This window comes from Megalobrama amblycephala, linkage group LG1 (genome assembly GCF_018812025.1).
Source record: "Megalobrama amblycephala isolate DHTTF-2021 linkage group LG1, ASM1881202v1, whole genome shotgun sequence".
In the NCBI taxonomy this organism is placed as follows: Eukaryota; Metazoa; Chordata; class Actinopteri; order Cypriniformes; family Xenocyprididae; genus Megalobrama; species Megalobrama amblycephala.
The window spans coordinates 74,827,565-74,849,528 of NC_063044.1; the positions used below are offsets into that span (position 1 = coordinate 74,827,565).

The window sequence follows — 21,964 nt, forward strand, 5'->3', positions numbered from 1 at the left end:
TTTTGCTTGTGTTATTTTTATCATCATCACATTCATGTTTTATCACACGTTCTCTCTTGAGCTGCAGAAATGATCAAACTAGAAAGAAAGACTGATTCTCTGCCATGATTTGAGGCTGTTCAGAGATCAGACGGAAGTGAGGTGGAGTCCTGACCTGCTGTAGTTCCTCCGTTCGCCACACGAGGGCGGAGCGCCACCACAAACACTTGAATGAGAAATACTGATCGTGTTCATGCATGTTTTTCCTAATAAACAGCTCACAGGATTCAGTGCTTGGATGTTCTTCCATTTAGTAGGAATAAGTTAGCAGCTGATTAATGTCGAACACACAGAGGAACAATTAGATTGAGGTTTTTGGAACTACAAGAAGAGATTTTGATAAGTTTGGATGTGAACCTAGCGATCTGAGAGGATGAGGAGGAAAAGTAGAAGTTAGCTTGGAGGACAGGTAAAGTTGAGTGCCAAATCTGAATCCCAAATTTCCCCAAAAAATATTACTAAGAGATAAATAAAAGACTGAGCCATGGGGAACACCAAGAGATAATACAGTATCATATCATACTACCATAATACATATTTATTTTCGAGGTAAGTGAAACTTTCATGTGTATGTATGTATATATATACATATATATATATATATATATATATATATATATATGGATCAGAAACCAGACTGGAATTGTTCATATAAACTTATAAATCAGAGAGATGACACAGGTGTGTATTACCTACATGTTGAGGACACTATAACCTGATAAAATATAAACTATAGGCATCACAGATACTGGGTCTATATTATGAACTTTATATTATAAATCACAGGAAATATTTATCTTTTCGCATTTATGTAGTCACACACACACACACACACACACACACACACACAGTTAATCATGTGTGAAACCCTGCTGTACTGTAAGTGTAAGTGTGTGTCCTGCAGTTCTCTGCTCGTCCTGCAGGGGTCAGTGTCGTATAGTTATTTACTCACGTATCGCGCGCTCTCGTCGCCTAGCAACCAGGCCTGGAGGGCACTAGTATTGGCATCTCGCGCGTTTCGGAGTCTTCAGTGATCTGCCCTCTGAAACACAAAGTGTGTTGCCGTGGCAACCGCTCACTTCAGCATCCTCATTCACTCATTTACATGTGGAGATGAATTACTTCACTGGTCGAGTGGACACTCGGCTCGAAATACACCGGGAACCAAATCACATGTGTTATGTAAGGTTCGTGCCAGTGTGCTGGAGCTCACACACCTGCATTACTGATAAACCAACAAATGGGCTTCTTGTGCTTTACCCCGGGTTATCCTCGTTAACCCAGGCTAGAGAAATGAGTTAGAGCTAGAGTTAGCAGCGCTTTTAACCAGGGTTATGAACCCCTTTGGTGCAGGATTAGCGCTATCAATGCCGACTAGACGCTTAGCAACCGCCAGCCAATCACGTGCCTCATATTCACAGTGGCGGAAACACGCGTCGTGTAAACAGTAGTATGAGGGGAAAATGTCAAATGGTGACGGAAACGCATCAGTTGAAGTAAATAAGATTTTATTCTTACCTTTATAGTCCGAAACGTCCATTCAGAAAACAAACTGCGATAGTCAAATGAGGATAAGCTAGACCAATCGCGTACTGCGCTCGTCCAATCAGTGACGCTGCAATGCAAATATGCAAATAATTAACCCAGACTTAGAGTATCAAACGTCATTTCACGAATACATTGTTTAATGATTTTGTAAACACGAATGACCCAGTTAACCTGTTCAAGTGTGGAAACCCTGAAGGTGAGTCTCATTTACCGAATGTTCGTTGGAGTTTCGCGTGAGGGCGACGAATTTCCGCCATACCGATTTCAGGTTAAAGTTCGCTGCACTAACCAATAGAAAGTTGTTTGTTTTAAACAGTGTGAGCTGTGCTTATTGATAATATGGCCTTTTTGCTCACTGACAGATAATGGCGTTAAAGCACTGCCATTAAATACAGCGGTGCTTTTGAAACTTTTATCTTTCCGCCTTATTTTTAACGTTAGGGCGGCGCGGCCATCTTAACCCTTGTGCAGTCTTCGTTTGGGAAGCACAGTCAGGGTCTTTGGGATCTCCAGAGTCCCCGGGCAACAAAATGTCATTTTCTAACAATATATATATATATATATATTTTTAAACAAGTTTTTTATTTTAATTTTTACTCTATTTATTAATGTTTTTACTCCACATTTGTGCAGTTTTTGGAGGATTTATCATATTTTTTACATTTATATCAAAAAAAAAAAAAAAAAAAAAAAAAAAAAATATATATATATATATATATATATATATATATATATATATATATATATATATATAATTTTTTTTTTTTTTTTTTACAAAAACAGCTTTTTATGTAAAATTCACTTTATAAAAGACCCACATTTCTAACTTTCATTCATGGGGATAACATGGATAATTTGACATGGTTTAGTGTAAGATTTTTGCCCATCTTTTGGAAAATGTAGTTTTCAACAAAATATTTATTTATTTATTTATATAAATTTAAAAGATATGATGAATCCTCCAGAAACTGCACAAATATGAAGTAAAAAAAAACAATTTGTTTTGTTGCCTGGAGACCCCAAAGACCCTGAGTGTGACTTTTTTTCCTACACTAACATAAAAACAAGATATCACTCCAATTATTTTATTTGTAGATCTAGAAGACAAAGAGAACTTTTTTTTAATCTTAGCAAACGTCGTTTGGGGTTTAAAAAGACAATCCGCCGTTGTAAAATGGTAGCCATTTGTTTTGATATTATTTTAATCTATTAATGTTTTACTGTTTACTGCATTTTAAAGGGTTAGTTCACCCAAATATGAAATTTCTGTAATTTATTTGTTTATTTGACCTTCGTTCTTCTTTAGAACACAAATTAGGATTTTTTTGATGAAATCTGAGAGGCTTTTCCTCCATTGAAAGCGACAAAATTACCACATTCAATGTCGAGAAAAATAGTAAAGAAACATAGTTAAAACAGTCATGTGACTGCAGTGGTTCAACCTTAGTGTGATGAAGAGACAAAAATACTTTTGTCTGCAAAAACAAAACAAAAATAACGACTTTATTCAACAAATGCGTCTGTCCCCGTCTACGCTATTTTCAATGCAGTGCTTCCGTGTTTACGCCGAACGGTGGCTCAGTATTGGCTGATGCTGGTCACGTGATGCTGACGGAGGATATATAATGAGTCTCGTTCTGACGCCGAACCTGAAAGCGCTGCACTGAAAATATCACAGGAGAATGACGGGGACAGACGAATTTGCTGAATAAAGTGGTTATTTTTGTTTTGTTTTTGCGCACAAAAAGTATTCTCGTCTCTCCATAACATTAAGGTTGATCCACTGCAGTCACATGACTGTTTTAACAATGTCTTTAGTACCTTTCTGGACCTTGAAAGTGTTGATTATATTGCTGTCTATGGACGAGAAAATATCAAAAATCAAAAAATATCTTAATTTGTGTTCTGAAGATGAACGAAGGTCTTACGGGTGTGGAACGACATGAGGGAGAGTAATTAATGACAGAAACCTCATTTATAGGTGATCTAACCCTTTAAGTGATCAGACGAGAAGTCTCTCACACACAGAAAATAACACCAGAATATGGGATCATATTAAAACAAATAATGTTAAGTATTTCAAGAGGCTTACTAACAGTTATGTTTAGGGTTAGGGAATCAATTAAGACAAAAACACAAATACAGAATTGAATAGACGTGATGCCGGAGGGAGGGAGGTTCTGTGGCTCCTCTGCACTGCAGTCAGTCCGTGAGTGAAGCTCAGGAAACTTTGCTGCTGTGAGTCAGTGGAGTGGGCGGAGCTTCAGATGATGATTATCCTCTTACCCCCCGCGCGCGCGCCGCTCTGTTGCTAGGCGACCGTTAATAAGAGCGAGCCGCAGCTTCACAAAGCATTGTGGGACTGTGGGGGAAGATGCAGCAGGTTCATTAAACGCCACAGTCAACAAGACCAGTCATCTGAACTTCCTGTCTCTCTCTCTCTTTCTTTCCTGTCTGTCTGCTCTTCTATTGTCTGGAAGCCCCTCCTCTCCTGTCTCTCTCTCTCTCTCTCTCTCTATCAATATTTCATATGCCTCGTTCTCCTACGTGAATAAGAGGATGACAGGAGAGTAATAGAGCACGCAGAAGAACACTTGATGTGTTTTTTTTAATTCGCTTTATTCAGCATGTGAAAGAATTCTGATCCATCATCATCATCATCATCAAAACACTCTCTCACTATTAAAGTCTCATAGAGGTTTGTGTTCATATTGTCATACAAAAGGAGGAATTCTGTCATTATTATATACACAATCTGTACATGTATTCACTTGAGAATCGTTTCAGAGATGAAAATGACGTAAAAATTTTGGTAACATATCAAAGTGGATGTAGCTCTTATTCCATAGTGAAACAATTCACTCATTCAGCCCGCATCCTCTTGCACTGCAGTTACCATGGGAACAGCATTGTAACACCATGGCAGCGCCATAGCAACAAGAGTGTTTAACATAGAAGTCCGTGTCTCACGCACACACACACGTCGGTGGAAATAACAGATGGAGTCGGCGATGTGGATAAACGACAGGGCGTTTCTTACCTGTAGAATAATACTTCAGACCAGCTATACTTACCTTAGAATAATGAGAATATAGTAGTCAACAGAACGCTAAAGTTGCTTATATATCGCGAGTACACTAGAAAAATTATAACTACAGCTATGCGTAATAGGCGTATTTCTCTATGAACACAAGAAAATGTGATTTTCAAGCATATAGAGCTCAAGCTATAAGCATGTAGGGAAGTGTGTGTGTGTGTGTGTGTGTGTGTTTGAATCTAAACTATGTATGTTTTTAGGAAAACTCAAACATAGATTAGTCGGGAACATTTACACCGCCGGCTTCAACATACCAGAAGAAAACACCCTAAAATGCTTCGATATTATAATAATAATAATAATAATAATAATAATGCTCTAAAAAGAAAGGTTAAAGACATGGTTAGAGTTCCTCTAACTGGAGATGAAAGGTTATTCTGCGGTATAAACCTAAAGCGAGGACGGGACCTCACTATAGCGATACAATTAAAAAACATGACGCACTCTATCAACATACTAATTAGCTTTACAAAGTCAGTCAGTCGTTAGAAAGGGTTAAATTAGCCCTGCTTTGACGGATGCTGGAGATCTGTGTGTGTGTGTGTGTGTGTGCGTTTACTTCGCTACACTCTGAGGACGACTGTTAGCTAAATCTGACAAAAACACACTTTGTGAGGTAAAAAAGCGCAAATGCTTATCTTTAAAATTACCTTTAAACAATTGAAATCTCTAATACTTATAGAAGCTTGTTTCCAACATGGAATTAAAAAAATAAAGTTAAGTGCTTAAAAATAAGGTAACTGTAACTTTTTATCTCAATTCGTTATAAAGTAAAAATTGTGACATATATACTCGCAATTGTGAGAAAAAAGTCTAAATTGCATTTGTCTCACAATTCTGACTTTTTTCTCACAATTGTGAGATACATTCAGAATTTCTAGTTATAAATTGAGAATTACGAGATTTTTTTACTTTATATCTTGCAATTCTGACTTTTTTATATAAATATAAATATGCAATTGCGAGTTATAAAGTGAGAAGTACGGGATATAAATTTGTATTTGCGAGGAAAAGTTAGAATTGTGAATTTATATTATATATTATTTCTCAGAATTGTTCGCAGTTGGCTTTTTTCTCACAATTGTGAGACATAAATTTGCAATTGCGAGTTATAAAGTAAGAATTACGAGATATAAACTCACATGTGCGAGAAAAAAGTCTGAATTGCAAGTTTATATTTCTCAGAACTGCAAATTATTTCTTAGAATTGACTTTATATCGAGCAATTCTTATGTTTTCTCACAATTGTTATAAAGTGAGAAGTATGAGATATAAATACATTTGTGAGAAAAAGTCAGAATTGCGAGTTTATTTTATATATTATTTCTCAGAATTTTAATTTGTCAAAACTGTGAGATATAAATTCGCAATTGCGAGTTATCAAGTGAGAATTACGAGATATAAACTCACATTTGCAATAAAAAGTCCAAATTGCAAGTAAATATTACATATATTATTTCCCAGAACTGAATTTATATCTCGCAATTCTGACTTTTTTCTCACAATTGTGAGATATAAACTCGCATTTGGCAATAAAAAAATCTGAATTAAAGTTAATATTATTTCTCAGAACTGTGATTCATTTCTCAGAATTGACTTTAGATCTCGCAATTTTGACATTTTGCAAATTACAAATTTTTGCATTTTACATAATTTGCAATTACAAGTTATAAAGTGAAAATTACGAGATATAAATTCGCATTTGTGAGAAATAAAGTCAGAATTGTAAATTTATATTATATATTATTTCTCAGAACTGCAATTTATTTTTTACTTTATATCTCACAATTCTGACTTTTATATAAAGTTTTAAATTTGCAATTGCGAGTTATAAAGTGAGAATTACAAGATATAAACTTAACCTCAACCTAAAAAAAAATCCTATATATCCTATCCTTTCATTACCTATCCTTTCACTTCCTTTAATCCCTCTCTATTGTAGCTTATGATACTCTGAGCAATGTCTGAAACTTGTATTGTGAGCACTTCTTGTGTCTATTTGCCTTGTCATGACGACTCGCTTGTTGTATTCCTCACTTGTAAGTCACTTTGGATAAAAGCGTCTGCCAAATGAATAAATGTAAATGTAAATAAACTCACATTTGCGATAAAAAGTCAGAATTACAATTTATAACTGCAATTTGTAGTTTATATTGTATATTTCTCAGAATTGCAATTTGTCAGAATTGTGAGATATAAATTTTCAATTGCGAGTCATAAACGGACAATTAGAAGATATAAACACATTGGTCGAGAAAAAGTCAGAATTGCGAGTTTATTTTATATTTATATATTTCCCAGAACTGATTTATTTCTCAGAATTAAATTTTTATCTCAAAGTTCTAACTTTTTTCTTCAAATTGTGAGATATAAATTCGTAACTGAGATATAAACTCACATTTGCGATAAAAAAAGTCTGAATTGAAAGTTTATATTATTTCTCAGAACTGCAAATTATTTCTCAGAATTGACGTTTTATCTCGCAATTCTGATGTTTTTGCACAATTGTGAAATATAAATTCGCAATTGCGAGTTATAAAGTGAGAAGTACGAGATATAAACACATTTGCGAGAAAAAGTCAGTATTGCGAGTTTATTTTATATATTATTTCTCAGAATTGCAATTTGCCAGAACTGTGAGATATAAATTTGCAATTGCGAGTTATCAGGTGAGAATCAAGATATATAAACTCACATTTGCGATACAAAAGTAAGAATTGCAAGTTTATATTATATATTTCTCAGAATTGTAATTTGTCAGAATTGTGAGATAAAAATTTTCAGAATTGTGAGATAAAAATTTTCTAATTTTACAAGATATAAACACATTTGCAATAAAAAGTCCAAATTGCAAGTTTATATATTATATTATTTCCCAGAACTGTGATTATTTCTCAGAATTGAATTTATATCTAACAATTCTGATGTTTTTGCACAACTGTGAGATATAAATTCGCAATTGCGAGTTATAAAGTGAGAAGTACGAGATATAAACACATTTGCGAGAAAAAGTCAGTATTGCGAGTTTATTTTATATATTATTTCTCAGAATTGCGATTTGCCAGAACTGTGAGATATAAATTTGCAATTGCGAGAAAATGTCAGAATTGCGAATTGATATATATTATTTCTCAGAATTGTAATCTTTTTCTTAGAATTGTGACTTTATATCACTTTTTCCTCACAACTGTGAGATAATTTGCAATCACGAGTTATCAAGTGAGAATTACGAGATATAAATGCGCATTTGCGAGAAATAAAGTCAGAATTGTAAATTAATATTATATATTATTTCTCAGAATTGACTTTATATCTCACAGTTCTTTTTTCTCAGAATTGTGAGATATTAACTTGCAAATGTGAGAAAAAAGTAGCAATTACCTTTTTTTATTTTTTCATTCAGTGATGAAAACAAGCTTCCATAGAAATGTCCTCATTCACACAGCGAAGTAAAGGCGTTTATTTATGAAAGAGAGAGTCTGGAAACGTTTAAGAGAAACTTAGCAAGGAGTATTCGGTAAACTAATCTGAGTAAATTAACCATGTCCACGACAGCACGGCTCAGCTCTGTTACACTGCGGCTAAACGAATAAAGGTAAATCCTTAAAATGAAGCTGGTTAGGAGCTATCAGAGTTAAGTAATAAACATGAATTTAAAAAGCAAACTATCGCTTAAAATATCACTTATCATGAATTATAATGCTTTTGCTAATTTTTGCATATTTTATGTTTTTGTGTATTTTGTTGTGTTTTTGTCTTTATTTTGGTTATTTGTTATACTTGAAAAAGCTATATTAAAGGTCAACCTTGTAGGCTTATATAAAGAGAAATGTATTTACAACCGAAACAAAGAGAGGCGTTAATACTGTCATTTCAGCCTTTGTTTTTCACCTTTCAGAGATTTCTCGTTGGATATGAAATATCACGGCAGTAGAGACTCGAGTATAAATGATGGCAGAGGCTTGTGCACTTTCACTAATGCACGCGTGTGTCACGGCAGTAAACAGCATGGGAGAGGCTGTTGCCATGGATACATTAGCGTGATGTGGAGACTGGATTGATCATCACATTCAAATATCCCTAACGCTCACCAAAGGCCTCTAGAGCAAGGTCAAGAAAAGAACAGACAACTGAAACCCAATTTCATCAACAGATTACCAGTCAGCAGCGTCTCTGAGGTACAGTTATTACCCTGTTTCAAAAGAAATCAATCATGCTTTTATGATTGTATCTTCACAAAAGACAAGAGTACAGGACTGGGCTGTTGGATGTGAGGATGGAGAGGGACGGAGGTGAAACGGCCATCTGCTCTCCTGTTCTTCTTCTTGCACACACTCGGCAGATGGACCTGCTCTTGTTCTCACCCGCTCGTGGAGATTGGTGTGGACGTGAACTTCACAGGAAATGACATTTTCAATTCTCTCAAGTTCTGCGTGTTCTGCTAAAATCTGGCGGTGGAGCGCTAACAGAATGTTTGCCTGTCCCTTATCACGCGCTCCTCTCCCTTTCTCACACGTCGGACTCTATGCTGGAGAGTTTCTCGTACACGTGTCCGTTGCTGCCGTTGAACGGTCGAGGCGGACCGAGACTGAGCTTGCTGGTGTGGTGGTTCCCCATGCACAACTCCGCAGGGAAGCGAGGAGCCAAGTTAGACATGACTCCTGAGGCGGCCGACGCCGGCAGGAAAGAGGTCGTGCCCATGGGGCCGCGCATATCGCCCTGCTGCTGCTTAGTCACGTAGTAGGACTTGCCACCATGCAACAGACACTGGTCGTCTCCGAACGTAGGGATGAAGGGGTTGTGGTCGGTTCGGTCGGGATAGAGGGATTTGGATAAGGAGTGAGCTGGCCCCTCCATGAGTCCTCTGTCTCTCTGATCCCTCTCCCCAACCGAGCGCCGCTGAGGGAACAATCCAAATGGCGTTCCCGTGCTCTTTCCCCTCTCTAGACCACCGTAGAACAGTGGGACTCGGTCCGCATCCTCAAATATATGTGCGAAGGGACTGGAGGGGTCCATGCAGCGCTCCCTCTCCTTGAGGCTGACGCTGCGGGGCGGAAGGGGCAGCGCTCCGGCCCCACCGAACCCCAGCGGCACACCCAACTCTTCCCTCTGCAGGTCCACAAAGGTGTCATAGGAATGTTGCCGGCGTAGCGGTTTACCACTGAAAGCCCTGCGACGCTGCGCCGGCGTCAGTTGCTCCAACAGGTGGTTACTGTCCTCGCTGATGTCGTACAGGTTGCCCGACTTCTTGCAGGCTTCGCACCGCATGCAAGTGGCTGAACTGGGGCGACTGGTCCCGACACCTCCACCTGCCACACAGTAGCCCGTCCCGCCTGTGTGCAGGGCCGTCTGCTTGCTGCCAGCACTGCTGGCTCGACAGGTGCGACATTCCCACTCGCTCTTGCTGTCCGGCTTCTTGGGTTTGCTCTTCAAGAAGTCGTCCACCGACACCAGGCTGGTGCAGTTGCCTCCACCTCCCCCGCTGGGACCATCCGTAAGATCTACGTGCTCCCACTGCGGTACGCCTTCTTTGGGCCGGAACTGGTCCAGGTAGAAATCCCTCAGGCTTTCCTTGTCCTGTAACAGGTACGAGGAAGAGTTCACACGGCTGCCTCGCTTGCGCTCAGACGGAGGAGAGGCGGAGCGGTGCCCGTGGTGGTGATGGTGGTGGCCGTGGTGCTGGCGGCGGCGGTATCCTAGCTCCAGCTCGTCGAGTTCGCGGCGGGACTTTGCTGACGCGGGCCGCTTCTTCAGACTGTCTCTGTACTGCTTCCGCTTCTTAGCATTGCCCTCCAGATTGCCGTAGGTCACAGTATGAGTGGAAATGTCTGACACATCAGAACGGATGTTTCCGTCATCGGCTCCACTGCAGTACCGGTCATGCCCTGCGATATATCCCGAACTGGACGCTCCGCCTTTAAAGGAGAACTTTCCGTACAGGTCGGCCAGCCCCTGCTTCAAGCCTGGCCCAGACGGAGGAGTCTGGCTCTGCAGCAGGTCGAATTTACTCATGTTCCTGTGGGTCAGCGCAGAACGCGGCTGGGTGCTGAAGATCGGGGCCACGCCGCCGCCACCGCCCAGGCTGTCGCAGTCAAACATGCCACCCTCCAGAGAACTGCTGGATCCCAGGCTGTGGGGCCGGTTGGGTGGCGGCCCTGTCAGCCCCAGGGTCGAGCCTCCGTGGTGGTGCAGGTAGTGGTCCTGGTACAGGTTACTGTCCTTCAGGTGCAGGTTGCCGAAGGTGCGCTCCACCTCATTGATGTAGTCGCTGAACATGTTGTCCTCGGGCAGGTACGGGGCCTTGCAGTCCGAGTGTCCGGCCAGGCTGCGGCGGTGCTCGCTGATGTCGTACACGGAGGACTCCCGGCGGATGAAGTCAAGCGCGCTGTGCGGAGAACCGTTGACCCCGGAGAGAGATGCCATGTTCTTGGCGGTGCGCAGCAGACGCAGAATGTTTGAGTGGGTGTTGTTCATGGTAGCGGAGGGTGAATTCAGCGCTGAACTCTTCTCTTCGATTTCAACTCCGTGAATGCAGCTGTAAATCTCCTGAGAGAGGAAGAGAGAAATTTCAGTGTTCAGAGACACTATCTCCCGTATGTCTATCATGCTAATTCATGCTAGTAAAGTGTTAAACATGCTAAGCTCTGATTCTAATCTTCAGCATGTGTTGTGTAAGCATGTGTAATTACCCTGCTGATGGTGTAGGTGAGCCCTGGTTTCCCAGAGCACACGCCCATGAAGCAGAAGCGCAGGTGCCAATAGAAGACGTGTTCGGCGATGAAGGTGATAAGCGAGAGAGCCATGGCGGCTCCCAGCATGTAGAACACGCCCGCCATATTGTCCACATCCAGCTGACTGCTCATCACTTCATTCTTCTCGTGATGGCAGATCCCGGTGAGCCAGAGAGCCTCCAACTCCTCCATATCACCTGAGACACACACACATAATATAAAGGGTGACTGGTTTGTGGTTGGTTTGTGTTTGCAACAAAAGCTCAGGTGAGTCACAGCTGCTGGCAGAAAAATGCAGGATTCTAAGGTGAGACAACAGGACTGATCAAAACAAGACAGAAAGCATGAGGACTATCATGCTCCTATGTCATATAAATCTGTTAAAAATAGGACCCAGGATTTACTCCCAGGGAAGACAGAAACAAAATTCTAAACTTAAAAGCCATACAAGTGCAGAAGGCAAAAGCAATGATAAATGTCAAGGAGCTTTCAGAAGAGAGACTTTGTGATGAGCTCCTTCACAAAACAATATTTAACAATGTCTGCAGAACGTTCTCAGTTACAACTACGGTCAATAAAACAATGAGACTTACAAAACGCAAACATCATTTCTGAAACTAAATACACTTGAAATTTGAATGCCATCCAGTTATAACAAGAGCTGAGCTTAATCGACATCTATTTACCAGGACAATAAAGATTAACAAACACATTAACATTAACGCAGTTATATGACTCTAATATAGTAAACGGAAGCTCAAGTCAGAGCCAATGAGGTGAACTGGGGGGAACTAACACTTTGAGAACATGCCGCTAACATGCAAAAACTGCTTTCGTGTCTATAACAGATTTTTCGCTATAAGCAATTTTCTGGAGTGCATGAAAACATAGTGACTAAGGGTTGCATGATTATTTTTTTTTTTTTTTACTACTAAACCAGTTGGCAGATCATTGTTTATCTGATGAGTCAACATGAGCAGTTGTACAAAATGAAATGTCAATTTGGTCATCTCCACGTACGGAACAAGCAGAACTCAAGTCTACAGAGACTAGTGTGTGAGTGTCTGTACCGTCTCCAAAGAGCTGCAGGATGGCAAGGTCCACCTGTCTCTTCCAGCCCGATTCTTTCTGGATGGCGATGCCGTAGCCGGTGGAAGCGAACACTTTCCCAGAGCCGATGGTGACCAGCTTACAGCCCTCGTCTCGTCCCGCCATGTAATTCAACACCGCAGCATCGTAAATGAACGCATCCAGCTTCCTGTGATTGAAAACACCAGACACTCAGAGCATTCTGAAGCCACAGTAGCATTTCTACATGGATAATATTTTTCATTAATAAGTAATAGGAGCTTATTAGCTGGTTTTCCTACGCCTCACCCTGTTTTCAGACTGTACAGAGCTTCGTCCACATTGCGCTGGTGGAATTTGATCATGTATGAGTGCATCTCTCTGTAGTTATTGCGGATGTTTCTCTCAGTGCTGCCGTTCGGCACCGTCCCAAAGCGAAACGGCGGGGAGAAATCGTTGGGTCTCTGAAACTAAAGACAATACCAACAGCCCAAGAGTGAGAGAATAGACAGACTGAGCGTCAAGCTCTCTGAACCTAAACATTTATATTGTCTAGCTGTGCTGAAAATCCTTTATTTGGTGTTCCGGGTCAAAAATGACCCGCCTTTTAAATGGTTTGTAAAGTCCTCATTATGCTATATTATCACCAAATATTGTATTTAATCTTTTTGGAATTTAATCTTCTTTTTCGTTCAATTAGCACAGGTTTTGTGTTTCTTTTTTGAACTGATTGATCGTAGGCCTCACTGATCCGAGCTTATGCTCCTCAAGCTTATTCACCCTAAAAAAACGAAAGCATATCAGCTCACATCAATGAGGCCTGCAATCAATAAGATCTGAAAAGAAACAAAACCTGTGCTAATTGAAAGAAAACAAGTTGACAAATAAAGAGAGATTTATAAGCAGTTTTTTGTAGGCGGAACATTTTTGACCCAGAACACCACAAGTGTAACAAGGTACAATGATTATCAAAAATGTTTTGTGAAGTTGCTACACCCTGTGCGGGCAGAGTAAGTTTTAGTCCAATGCGATAACATTAACTAGCATTTTCAGGAAAAAGTCAAAATGACCAGAACACAAGATGAGGATTAAAGCACCTTTTTGTCGCTGAGCCCTGACACCTGGTCCACGTACTCTTCCTGAATCATGAAAGCGGCCAGGTTGGCTGTATAGCTGGCCAGGAAAATCACAGCAAAGAAGGCCCAGACGGACACCATGATCTTGCTGGTGGTTCCTCTGGGGTTCTGCACGGGGACAGAGTTATTGAAGACCAAACCCCAGAGCAGCCAGATGGCCTTCCCAACGGTGAACGATGGCCCTCCGGCCTCTGAGAGCAGAGAAACAACACAAACCACTCCATCATTGGCGGGGAGGAGGAGAAAAACGATGCTGACAGCAGAACAAATAAGATCACACTTCAAATGGAAGGAGAAAACACTTCCTATATCTTCTGTTGTGGGCGTCAAAGCTTGTGTGTCCAATCAAAATCTATGGTATTTTGGCTCCGTTTTGTCTGTCATTTGGTAGAACTGATTCAAATTAGACCGATGTCAACATGCCAACAGTGTTTACATAGTTCATGGTAAATGCTCTTCCATGGGTTTGTGTCTCTGATAATGGGATTTTAGGCAACATATGCCAGCCATTTCACCAGATTTGTAATGAGAATCGCTTATAAACCTGTTGCCAACAAAGGAGAAGCGTTACGGCTACCTATGGTGTAAATAGCATTTCTATCAGAAAAACAGACTTTTCTCCATTATGTTTCAGCTGTAAGACCATCCAGATGCATCGTCATCCTCATCATAATGAGAGGAACTGCATGTCACTAAAGTTCTGGAAATTACAGTTAATAATGAATGACTCCCAGGAAAGAGCTATTTGCCAGCGATGCGCTCATATCTGCAGACGGAAGGCGTGTCTCACCTCGGCCGTCAGCGAGACAGCGGTTGTAGCCCACGGGACTAAAGTACTCGAACACGAAGACGGCGATGGCAGAAACCAGCAGCAGCATGACGAACATCATGATCCAGACGTCAGCGCTGAAGGGCTCTGTGGACGGAGAACAGAGACAGACGCGTCACACGGCAACACAGACAGACAGACGGGGGGCAGACAGAGCCGGAGCCGAGTGTCTCACCGAGGAACGCAGACGGAGACACGGTGCCATTGCTCCGCGAGACCATGACGCTGATGCCCGTCTCTATGAAGGGCACAGAGAAATCGATGACCTCTGACCTCTCCTCGTTGATGGTCAGCGAGCCGACGGCCATGTGAGCGTTCTTCAGCACCACCTGCAGACAGACAGACAAAGGACAGACAGACACCTCATCCCGTCAGGATACTCGTAAGCACATTAAACTTCATCAACATCTGTACACATATACACCAATCAGGCATAACATTATGACCACCTTCCTAATATTGTGATGCCAAAACAGCCTGACCCGTCGAGGCATGGACTCCTCTAGACCCCTGAAGGTGTGCTGTGGTATCTGACACCAAGATGTTAGCAGCAGATCCTTAAAGTCCTGTAAGTTGTGAGGTGGATCCTCCATGGATCGGACTTGTTTGTTCAGCACATCCCACAGATGCTCGACTGGATTGAGATCTGGGAAATTTGGAGGCCAAGTCAACACCTCAAACTCATTGTTGTGCTCCTCAAACCATTCCTGAACCATTTCTGCGCATTATCCTGCTGAAAGGGGCCACAGCCACCAGGGAATACCGTTTCCATGAAAACGCTGTTCATGGTCTGAACAATGCTTAGGTAGGTGGTACGTGTCAAAGTAACATCCACATGGATGGCAGGACCCCAGGTTTCCCAGCAGAACATTGCCCAAAGCATCACACTGCCTCCGCCGGCTCGCCTTCTTCCCATAGTGCATCCTGGTGCCATGTGTTCCCCAGGTAAGAGACGCACACGCACCCGGCCATCCAGGTGATGTAGAAGAAGACGTGATTCATAGACCAGGCCACCTTCTTCCATTGCTCCGTGGTCCAGTTCTGATGCTCACGTGTCCACTGTTGGCTCTTTCGGCGGTGGACAGGGGTCAGCATGGGCACCCTGACTGGTCTGCAGCTCCATACGCAACAAACTGATGCTCTGTGTATTCTGACACCTTTCTATCAGAACCAGCATTAACTTCTGGAGCAATTTGAGCTACAGGAGCTCGTCTGTTGGATCGGACCAACACGGGCCAGCCTTCAATGAGCCTCGGCCGCCCATGACCCTGTCTCCGGTTCACCACTGTTCCTTCCTCGGAGCACTTTTGACAGATACTGACCACTGCAGACCGGGAACACCCCACAAGAGCTGCAGTTTTGGAGATGCTCTGACCCAGTCGTCTAGCATCACAATTTGGTCCTTGTCAAACTTGCTCGAATCCTTACGCTTGCCCATTTTTCCTGCTTCTAACACATCAACTTTGAGGACAAAATGTTCACTTGCTGCCTAATATATCCACCCACTAACAGGTGCCGTGATGAAGAGATGATCAGTGTTATTCACTTCACCTGTCAGTGCACATAATGTTACGCCTGATCGGTGTATCTTCTTAATAATGTCTGGTGTACTTTAAACTGTACTTTGAACTGTCAAGGCTTCAAAACACATGCAAAGGATAAACTTTTATGATGACACACATGAACATGTCTGTGATAGAAATGATAATCCGAAATGTCTATTGATTTATCGCCCACCTCTATATGTGAACACTATTAAAATATCACCTGAATACACATCACACGCACACTTCGAGAGGTAGGTTAACTTCATTCCCAGCATTCATAGCTGCACTATGTTGACATGAGGAGAGACATGAAGACATGAAGCAGCAGAGATTCATGTGTGAGAAGAGACGAGAGATTCTAGATCAACAACAGACAGTAAGTGGGTTATCACACTGTCTCTCTCTCCTTCTGTCTGTCTGTCCGTCTGTCTCTCTGTCTGTTGGTAAATTTAGCTCTGAATACCTGAACTTTGCTTCACATGACTAAACTGGGGCACCAAAGAGAGTGTGTGTGTTTTGATGGGATGGCAGTTTGTGAAATGTAGATTGAAACTGAACATTTTTTAGCACACACACTCTTACACTCTCTCACACACTGTCACACTCCCTCACACACACACACACACACACACACACACACACACACACACACACACACACACACACACACACACTGCTATCTAAATGGGGACACTGCATACTCAAAGACTTTGATTATTTTTATAGACAGTTAATTATAAATAGTAACCCAAACACACACACAGAACAGTGATAATCTTTACTTCATTTATAATTGATCTGAAACACTGAGCCGTACCTCCCCCACCATCCCGTTCCACGTGCCGTTGATCTTCTTGCCGTGTTTGCCGTTGGTCACCAGATAAAGATCGTACGTGAACTTCACAGACTTGGCGATCTTCTTCAGGATGTCGATACAGAAACCTTTACAGCAGCGCTTGATGTAGACCGGAGGTTCACGCGTCTGATTACTGACAGATAGATAGAGACATTAACCATAAACATCCTGCAGTTATATTAATGAACACTATAATAAATGTATGTGTTTATAGATTATTGGTGCGTTTTAGAAACAAGGTGAGACGAGTGTGTGTTTACACTGTTTTGAGCTGCTTTCGGCAGGGAACCGTGTTCCTCATGCAGGTCCCGCTGAGCGGATCCACGTCCTCCACGATCACAAACGGCGCCTCCTCCAGTGTGACGATGGACAGATGATCGTCCTCGCGGTTCTCCGTCCCGGAGTACAGCTCGAAGCGTGGCCACACGTGATACTTCATGCTCAGAGAGCCGTTCTCCCACTTACCCACCTGCACACACACACACACACTCAGACGTGGACATCAGTCACGTGACGGAGAGGCAGTAAAACCAACAGCTGACGGGCGTTTGATCTGACGAGTCTTACTCTGTCCCACTGCCTGTCCTTGTCCAGCAGGATGATCACCAGTTTGGGGTGCATCTGATACCCGTCCTCACTGAAGGAGAGATTACGGCCCTCGAACGTCACGTTCATCAGATACCTGTCAAACACACACACACATGTCATCTGAGATAATATCTATCTATCTATCTATCTATCTATCTATCTATATCTCTATCTGTCTATATCTCTATCTGTCTATCAGTCTCTCAGTCTGTCAGTATGTATTGATGTTTTATAGCTTCATTGTTGAGGGGGATGTGTGGCATATGTATTGTGCAGTTATGGCAACCACAACCACTGCAGCTTCCAAACTCCTCCCCGTGTTACTATGGAAACATCATCATGAGAGAGAGAGAGAGAGACCTCTGCATAAAACAAGCTGCTCTGTAGCACACACTGAGAAACCACACACACACATTTATCAGGACTCTACATAGGCGTAATGATTTGTATATTCTCTCCCCTAAAACTTTCTGCATTTTTACATTTTCAAAAAACATCACGTCAGGTTTTATGATGCACACACAGGCAGTAAATGACGGGGCATGTTAAGAATGGATTATTCAGCAGCCATCCGAACACGGGTCTCACCTGAGCACCTCGTTGTTGCTGCCCGTGATCTGGCTCTTCTTGTCCGGCGCCCCGTGGCACTCGGACTTCAGCAGCGTGTGCGGCCCGCGGTCGATCATCATGGTGGAGGTGGCCGACGCGATCACAGCCACACCGTCCCGCACGCGCGCCTCCAGCCCGTAATCCCACTCGTCGTAGGACACCGAGATCATGCCTGCAGAGACACAAGCGTCAGAGATCCGCACCGTCCTCCTCATCAACCGTGAGCCTCAACACGCACCTGTGGGAAACTCGGGCGGGATGTGATCGGCGTCGCCCGCCACCAGAGACGGCACGATCCAGGTGTATCCGTATCCCGTCAGGCCCACAGAATGCGCCACCTCGAAGATGACGTTGGCCTCCTCTTTGGTGGAGTAGAGCAGGATGACGGGGCTCTGCAGCTTCTTCAGCTGGTTCTGGATCTTGGCGTCTCCGTCGTCCACAGACATGTCCAGCAGCAGCACCTCCTCCAGCTCCCAGCCCACAAAACTGTTCTCGATGGTGCTGCGGATCTGAGGTTCACGCATCGAAACAATCAACAGAGCTGCTGTGCATTACTGAAGGGTTAGTTTGATGGTCAGTGAATACAATTTTGTGATCTGACTGGAGCTTTGGATGAGTTGAAATATTTGAACATTTGCGTATGCGACCGCCCAACTGGATGTGATTACCAATTGCCATTATTTTAGCAATAAAACATTTACATTTATGCATTTGGCAGATGCTTTTCTCCAAGGCGAATTACACTGCATTTAAGGTAGACATGGGACTCGAACCCATGGCCACACTCAACCTTTGTACAAATTCCAAAGCAAATCACCCGCTGTTTCATGCAAAATCTCATCCTGTCCGAATGCAAATATCTGTGACTGCTGATATCATATTATCCCAGTGCTTGTCCTTGCGTGTTTTTGACAAACCCAAAGTGTTAAAGACGCACATCAGTGTCTGGTGAGTGCGTGTGTCTGTGTGAGTTACCTTGGTAACAAAGTCCTGGTAACCGGGGTAGTATGTGGTAACTATGGAGAAGATGTACCAGTCATATTCCTCCATGATGTTGAGCATGACGGACGCCTGCTGCTCGATGGAGGGCCCGAACTGAAAGAACATGGAGCTGTCGTCCTGTGGAGAGACAGACAGGGTGGTTTTCACACATCTCTCTCTCTCTGGATCATCATGTCTCACTGCTGCAGCATTCAGCGGGTCACAAATAAAATCAAAATATCTCAGATGGAATCCCTCTGTTTTTATCTGTTTACAATTCACATATTTCATGGTATTTTTAGAGGCAGTCATACAATACAGGACTGATTCAGATGGATGATTGAAATCAATGAAGTGATTTATTGGTGATTTAAAGTATTTGACATAAATGTGTTCTTATATAAAGATCATAGCTCTCTATATAAAGTTGGATATATAAGTATCACACAGCTCTATATATAAAGTTAGATATATAAGTATCGCACAGCTCTATATATAAAGTTGGATATATAAGTATCGCACAGCTCTATATATAAAGTTAGATATATAAGTATCATACAGCTCTATATATAAAGTTGGATATATAAGCACAGCTCTATATATAAAGTTGGATATATAAGCATCGCACAGCTCTATATATAAAGTTGGATATATAAGCACAGCTCTCTATATAAAGTTGGATATATAAGCATCGCACAGCTCTATATATAAAGTTAGATATATAAGTATCATACAGCTCTATATATAAAGTTGGATATATAAGCACAGCTCTATATATAAAGTCGGATATATAAGTATCGCACAGCTCTATATATAAAGTTAGATATATAAGTATCATACAGCTCTATATATAAAGTTGGATATATAAGCACAGCTCTATATATAAAGTTGGATATATAAGTATCGCACAGCTCTCTATATAAAGTTGGATATATAAGTATCATACAGCTCTATATATAAAGTTGGATATATAAGCACAGCTCTATATATAAAGTTGGATATATAAGCACAGCTCTATATATAAAGTTGGATATATAAGCACAGTTCTATATATAAAGTCGGATATATAAGCATCGCACAGCTCTATATATAAAGTCGGATATATAAGTATCACACAGCTCTATATATAAAGTTGGATATATAAGTATCGCACAGCTCTATATATAAAGTTGGATATATAAGTATCGCACAGCTCTATATATAAAGTTGGATATATAAGCATCGCACAGCTCTATATATAAAGTTGGATATATAAGTATCGCACAGCTCTCTATATAAAGTTGGATATATAAGTATCGCACAGCTCTATATATAAAGTCGGATATATAAGTATCGCACAGCTCTATATATAAAGTTGGATATATAAGTAATGCACAGCTCTATATATAAAGTTGGATATATAAGTATCACACAACTCTATATATAAAGTTGGATATATAAGTATCACACAGCTCTATATATAAAGTTGGATATATAAGTATCCCACAGCTCTATATATAAAGTCGGATATATAAGTATCATACAGCTCTATATATAAAGTTGGATATATAAGTATCGCACAGCTCTATATATAAAGTCGGATATATAAGTATCACACAGCTCTATATATAAAGTTGGATATATAAGTATCACACAGCTCTATATATAAAGTTGGATATATAAGTATCATACAGCTCTATATATAAAGTTGGATATATAAGCATCGCACAGCTCTATATATAAAGTTGGATATATAAGCATCGCACAGCTCTATATATAAAGTTGGATATATAAGTATCGCACAGCTCTATATATAAAGTTGGATATATAAGTATCGCACAGCTCTATATATAAAGTTGGATATATAAGTATCGCACAGCTCTATATATAAAGTCGGATATATAAGTATCGTACAGCTCTCTATATAAAGTCGGATATATAAGTATCATACAGCTCTCTATATAAAGTCGGATATATAAGTATCATACAGCTCTATATATAAAGTCGGATATATAAGTATCGCACAGCTCTATATATAAAGTTCGGATATATAAGTATCGCACAGCTCTATATATAAAGTTGGATATATAAGTATCACACAGCTCTATATATAAAGTCGGATATATAAGTATCGCACAGCTCTCTATATAAAGTCGGATATATAAGTATCATACAGCTTTATATATAAAGTTGGATATATAAGTATCGCACAGCTCTATATATAAAGTTGGATATATAAGTAATGCACAGCTCTATATATAAAGTTGGATATATAAGTAATGCACAGCTCTATATATAAAGTTGGATATATAAGTAATGCACAGCTCTATATATAAAGTTGGATATATAAGTAATGCACAGCTCTCTATATAAAGTTGGATATATAAGTATCACACAACTCTATATATAAAGTTGGATATATAAGTATCGCACAGCTCTATATATAAAGTTGGATATATAAGTATCGCACAGCTCTATATATAAAGTTGGATATATAAGTAATGCACAGCTCTATATATAAAGTTGGATATATAAGTAATGCACAGCTCTATATATAAAGTTGGATATATAAGTAATGCACAGCTCTCTATATAAAGTTGGATATATAAGTATCACACAACTCTATATATAAAGTTGGATATATAAGTAATGCACAGCTCTCTATATAAAGTTGGATATATAAGTATCACACAACTCTATATATAAAGTTGGATATATAAGTAATGCACAGCTCTATATATAAAGTTGGATATATAAGTATCACACAACTCTATATATAAAGTTGGATATATAAGTAATGCACAGCTCTATATATAAAGTTGGATATATAAGTAATGCACAGCTCTATATATAAAGTTGGATATATAAGTAATGCACAGCTCTATATATAAAGTTGGATATATAAGTATCACACAGCTCTATATATAAAGTTGGATATATAAGTAATGCACAGCTC

The 21,964-nt window shown here is 40.8% G+C and overlaps 3 protein-coding genes across 8 annotated transcripts in view; 1 reads left to right on the top strand and 2 right to left on the bottom strand.

The window, feature by feature from the left end:
• Positions 1-21,964, bottom strand: part of LOC125247003 — a 537,225-nt gene that overhangs the window by 371,229 nt on the left and 144,032 nt on the right. The window lies entirely within an intron of this gene.
• LOC125247564 (CXADR-like membrane protein) overlaps positions 1-21,964 on the top strand; it is an 824,350-nt gene that overhangs the window by 254,352 nt on the left and 548,034 nt on the right. The window lies entirely within an intron of this gene.
• Positions 8,141-21,964, bottom strand: part of LOC125246143 (glutamate receptor ionotropic, NMDA 2B) — a 42,604-nt gene continuing 28,780 nt past the window's right edge. For all 4 annotated transcript variants that reach the window (XM_048157020.1, XM_048157016.1, XM_048157026.1 and 1 more), the window contains 13 exons: positions 19,024-19,167; positions 18,287-18,557; positions 18,028-18,220; positions 17,419-17,533; positions 17,112-17,320; positions 16,813-16,984; positions 14,624-14,777; positions 14,410-14,535; positions 13,581-13,810; positions 12,793-12,953; positions 12,486-12,673; positions 11,374-11,612; positions 8,141-11,230 (listed from right to left, as the gene is read on the bottom strand). In XM_048157020.1, coding sequence (XP_048012977.1) covers positions 9,194-11,230; positions 11,374-11,612; positions 12,486-12,673; positions 12,793-12,953; positions 13,581-13,810; positions 14,410-14,535; positions 14,624-14,777; positions 16,813-16,984; positions 17,112-17,320; positions 17,419-17,533; positions 18,028-18,220; positions 18,287-18,557; positions 19,024-19,167 — 4,239 coding nt within the window. In that variant the 3' untranslated portion in view covers positions 8,141-9,193. The remainder of the gene's footprint in view (positions 11,231-11,373; positions 11,613-12,485; positions 12,674-12,792; positions 12,954-13,580; positions 13,811-14,409; positions 14,536-14,623; positions 14,778-16,812; positions 16,985-17,111; positions 17,321-17,418; positions 17,534-18,027; positions 18,221-18,286; positions 18,558-19,023; positions 19,168-21,964) is intronic.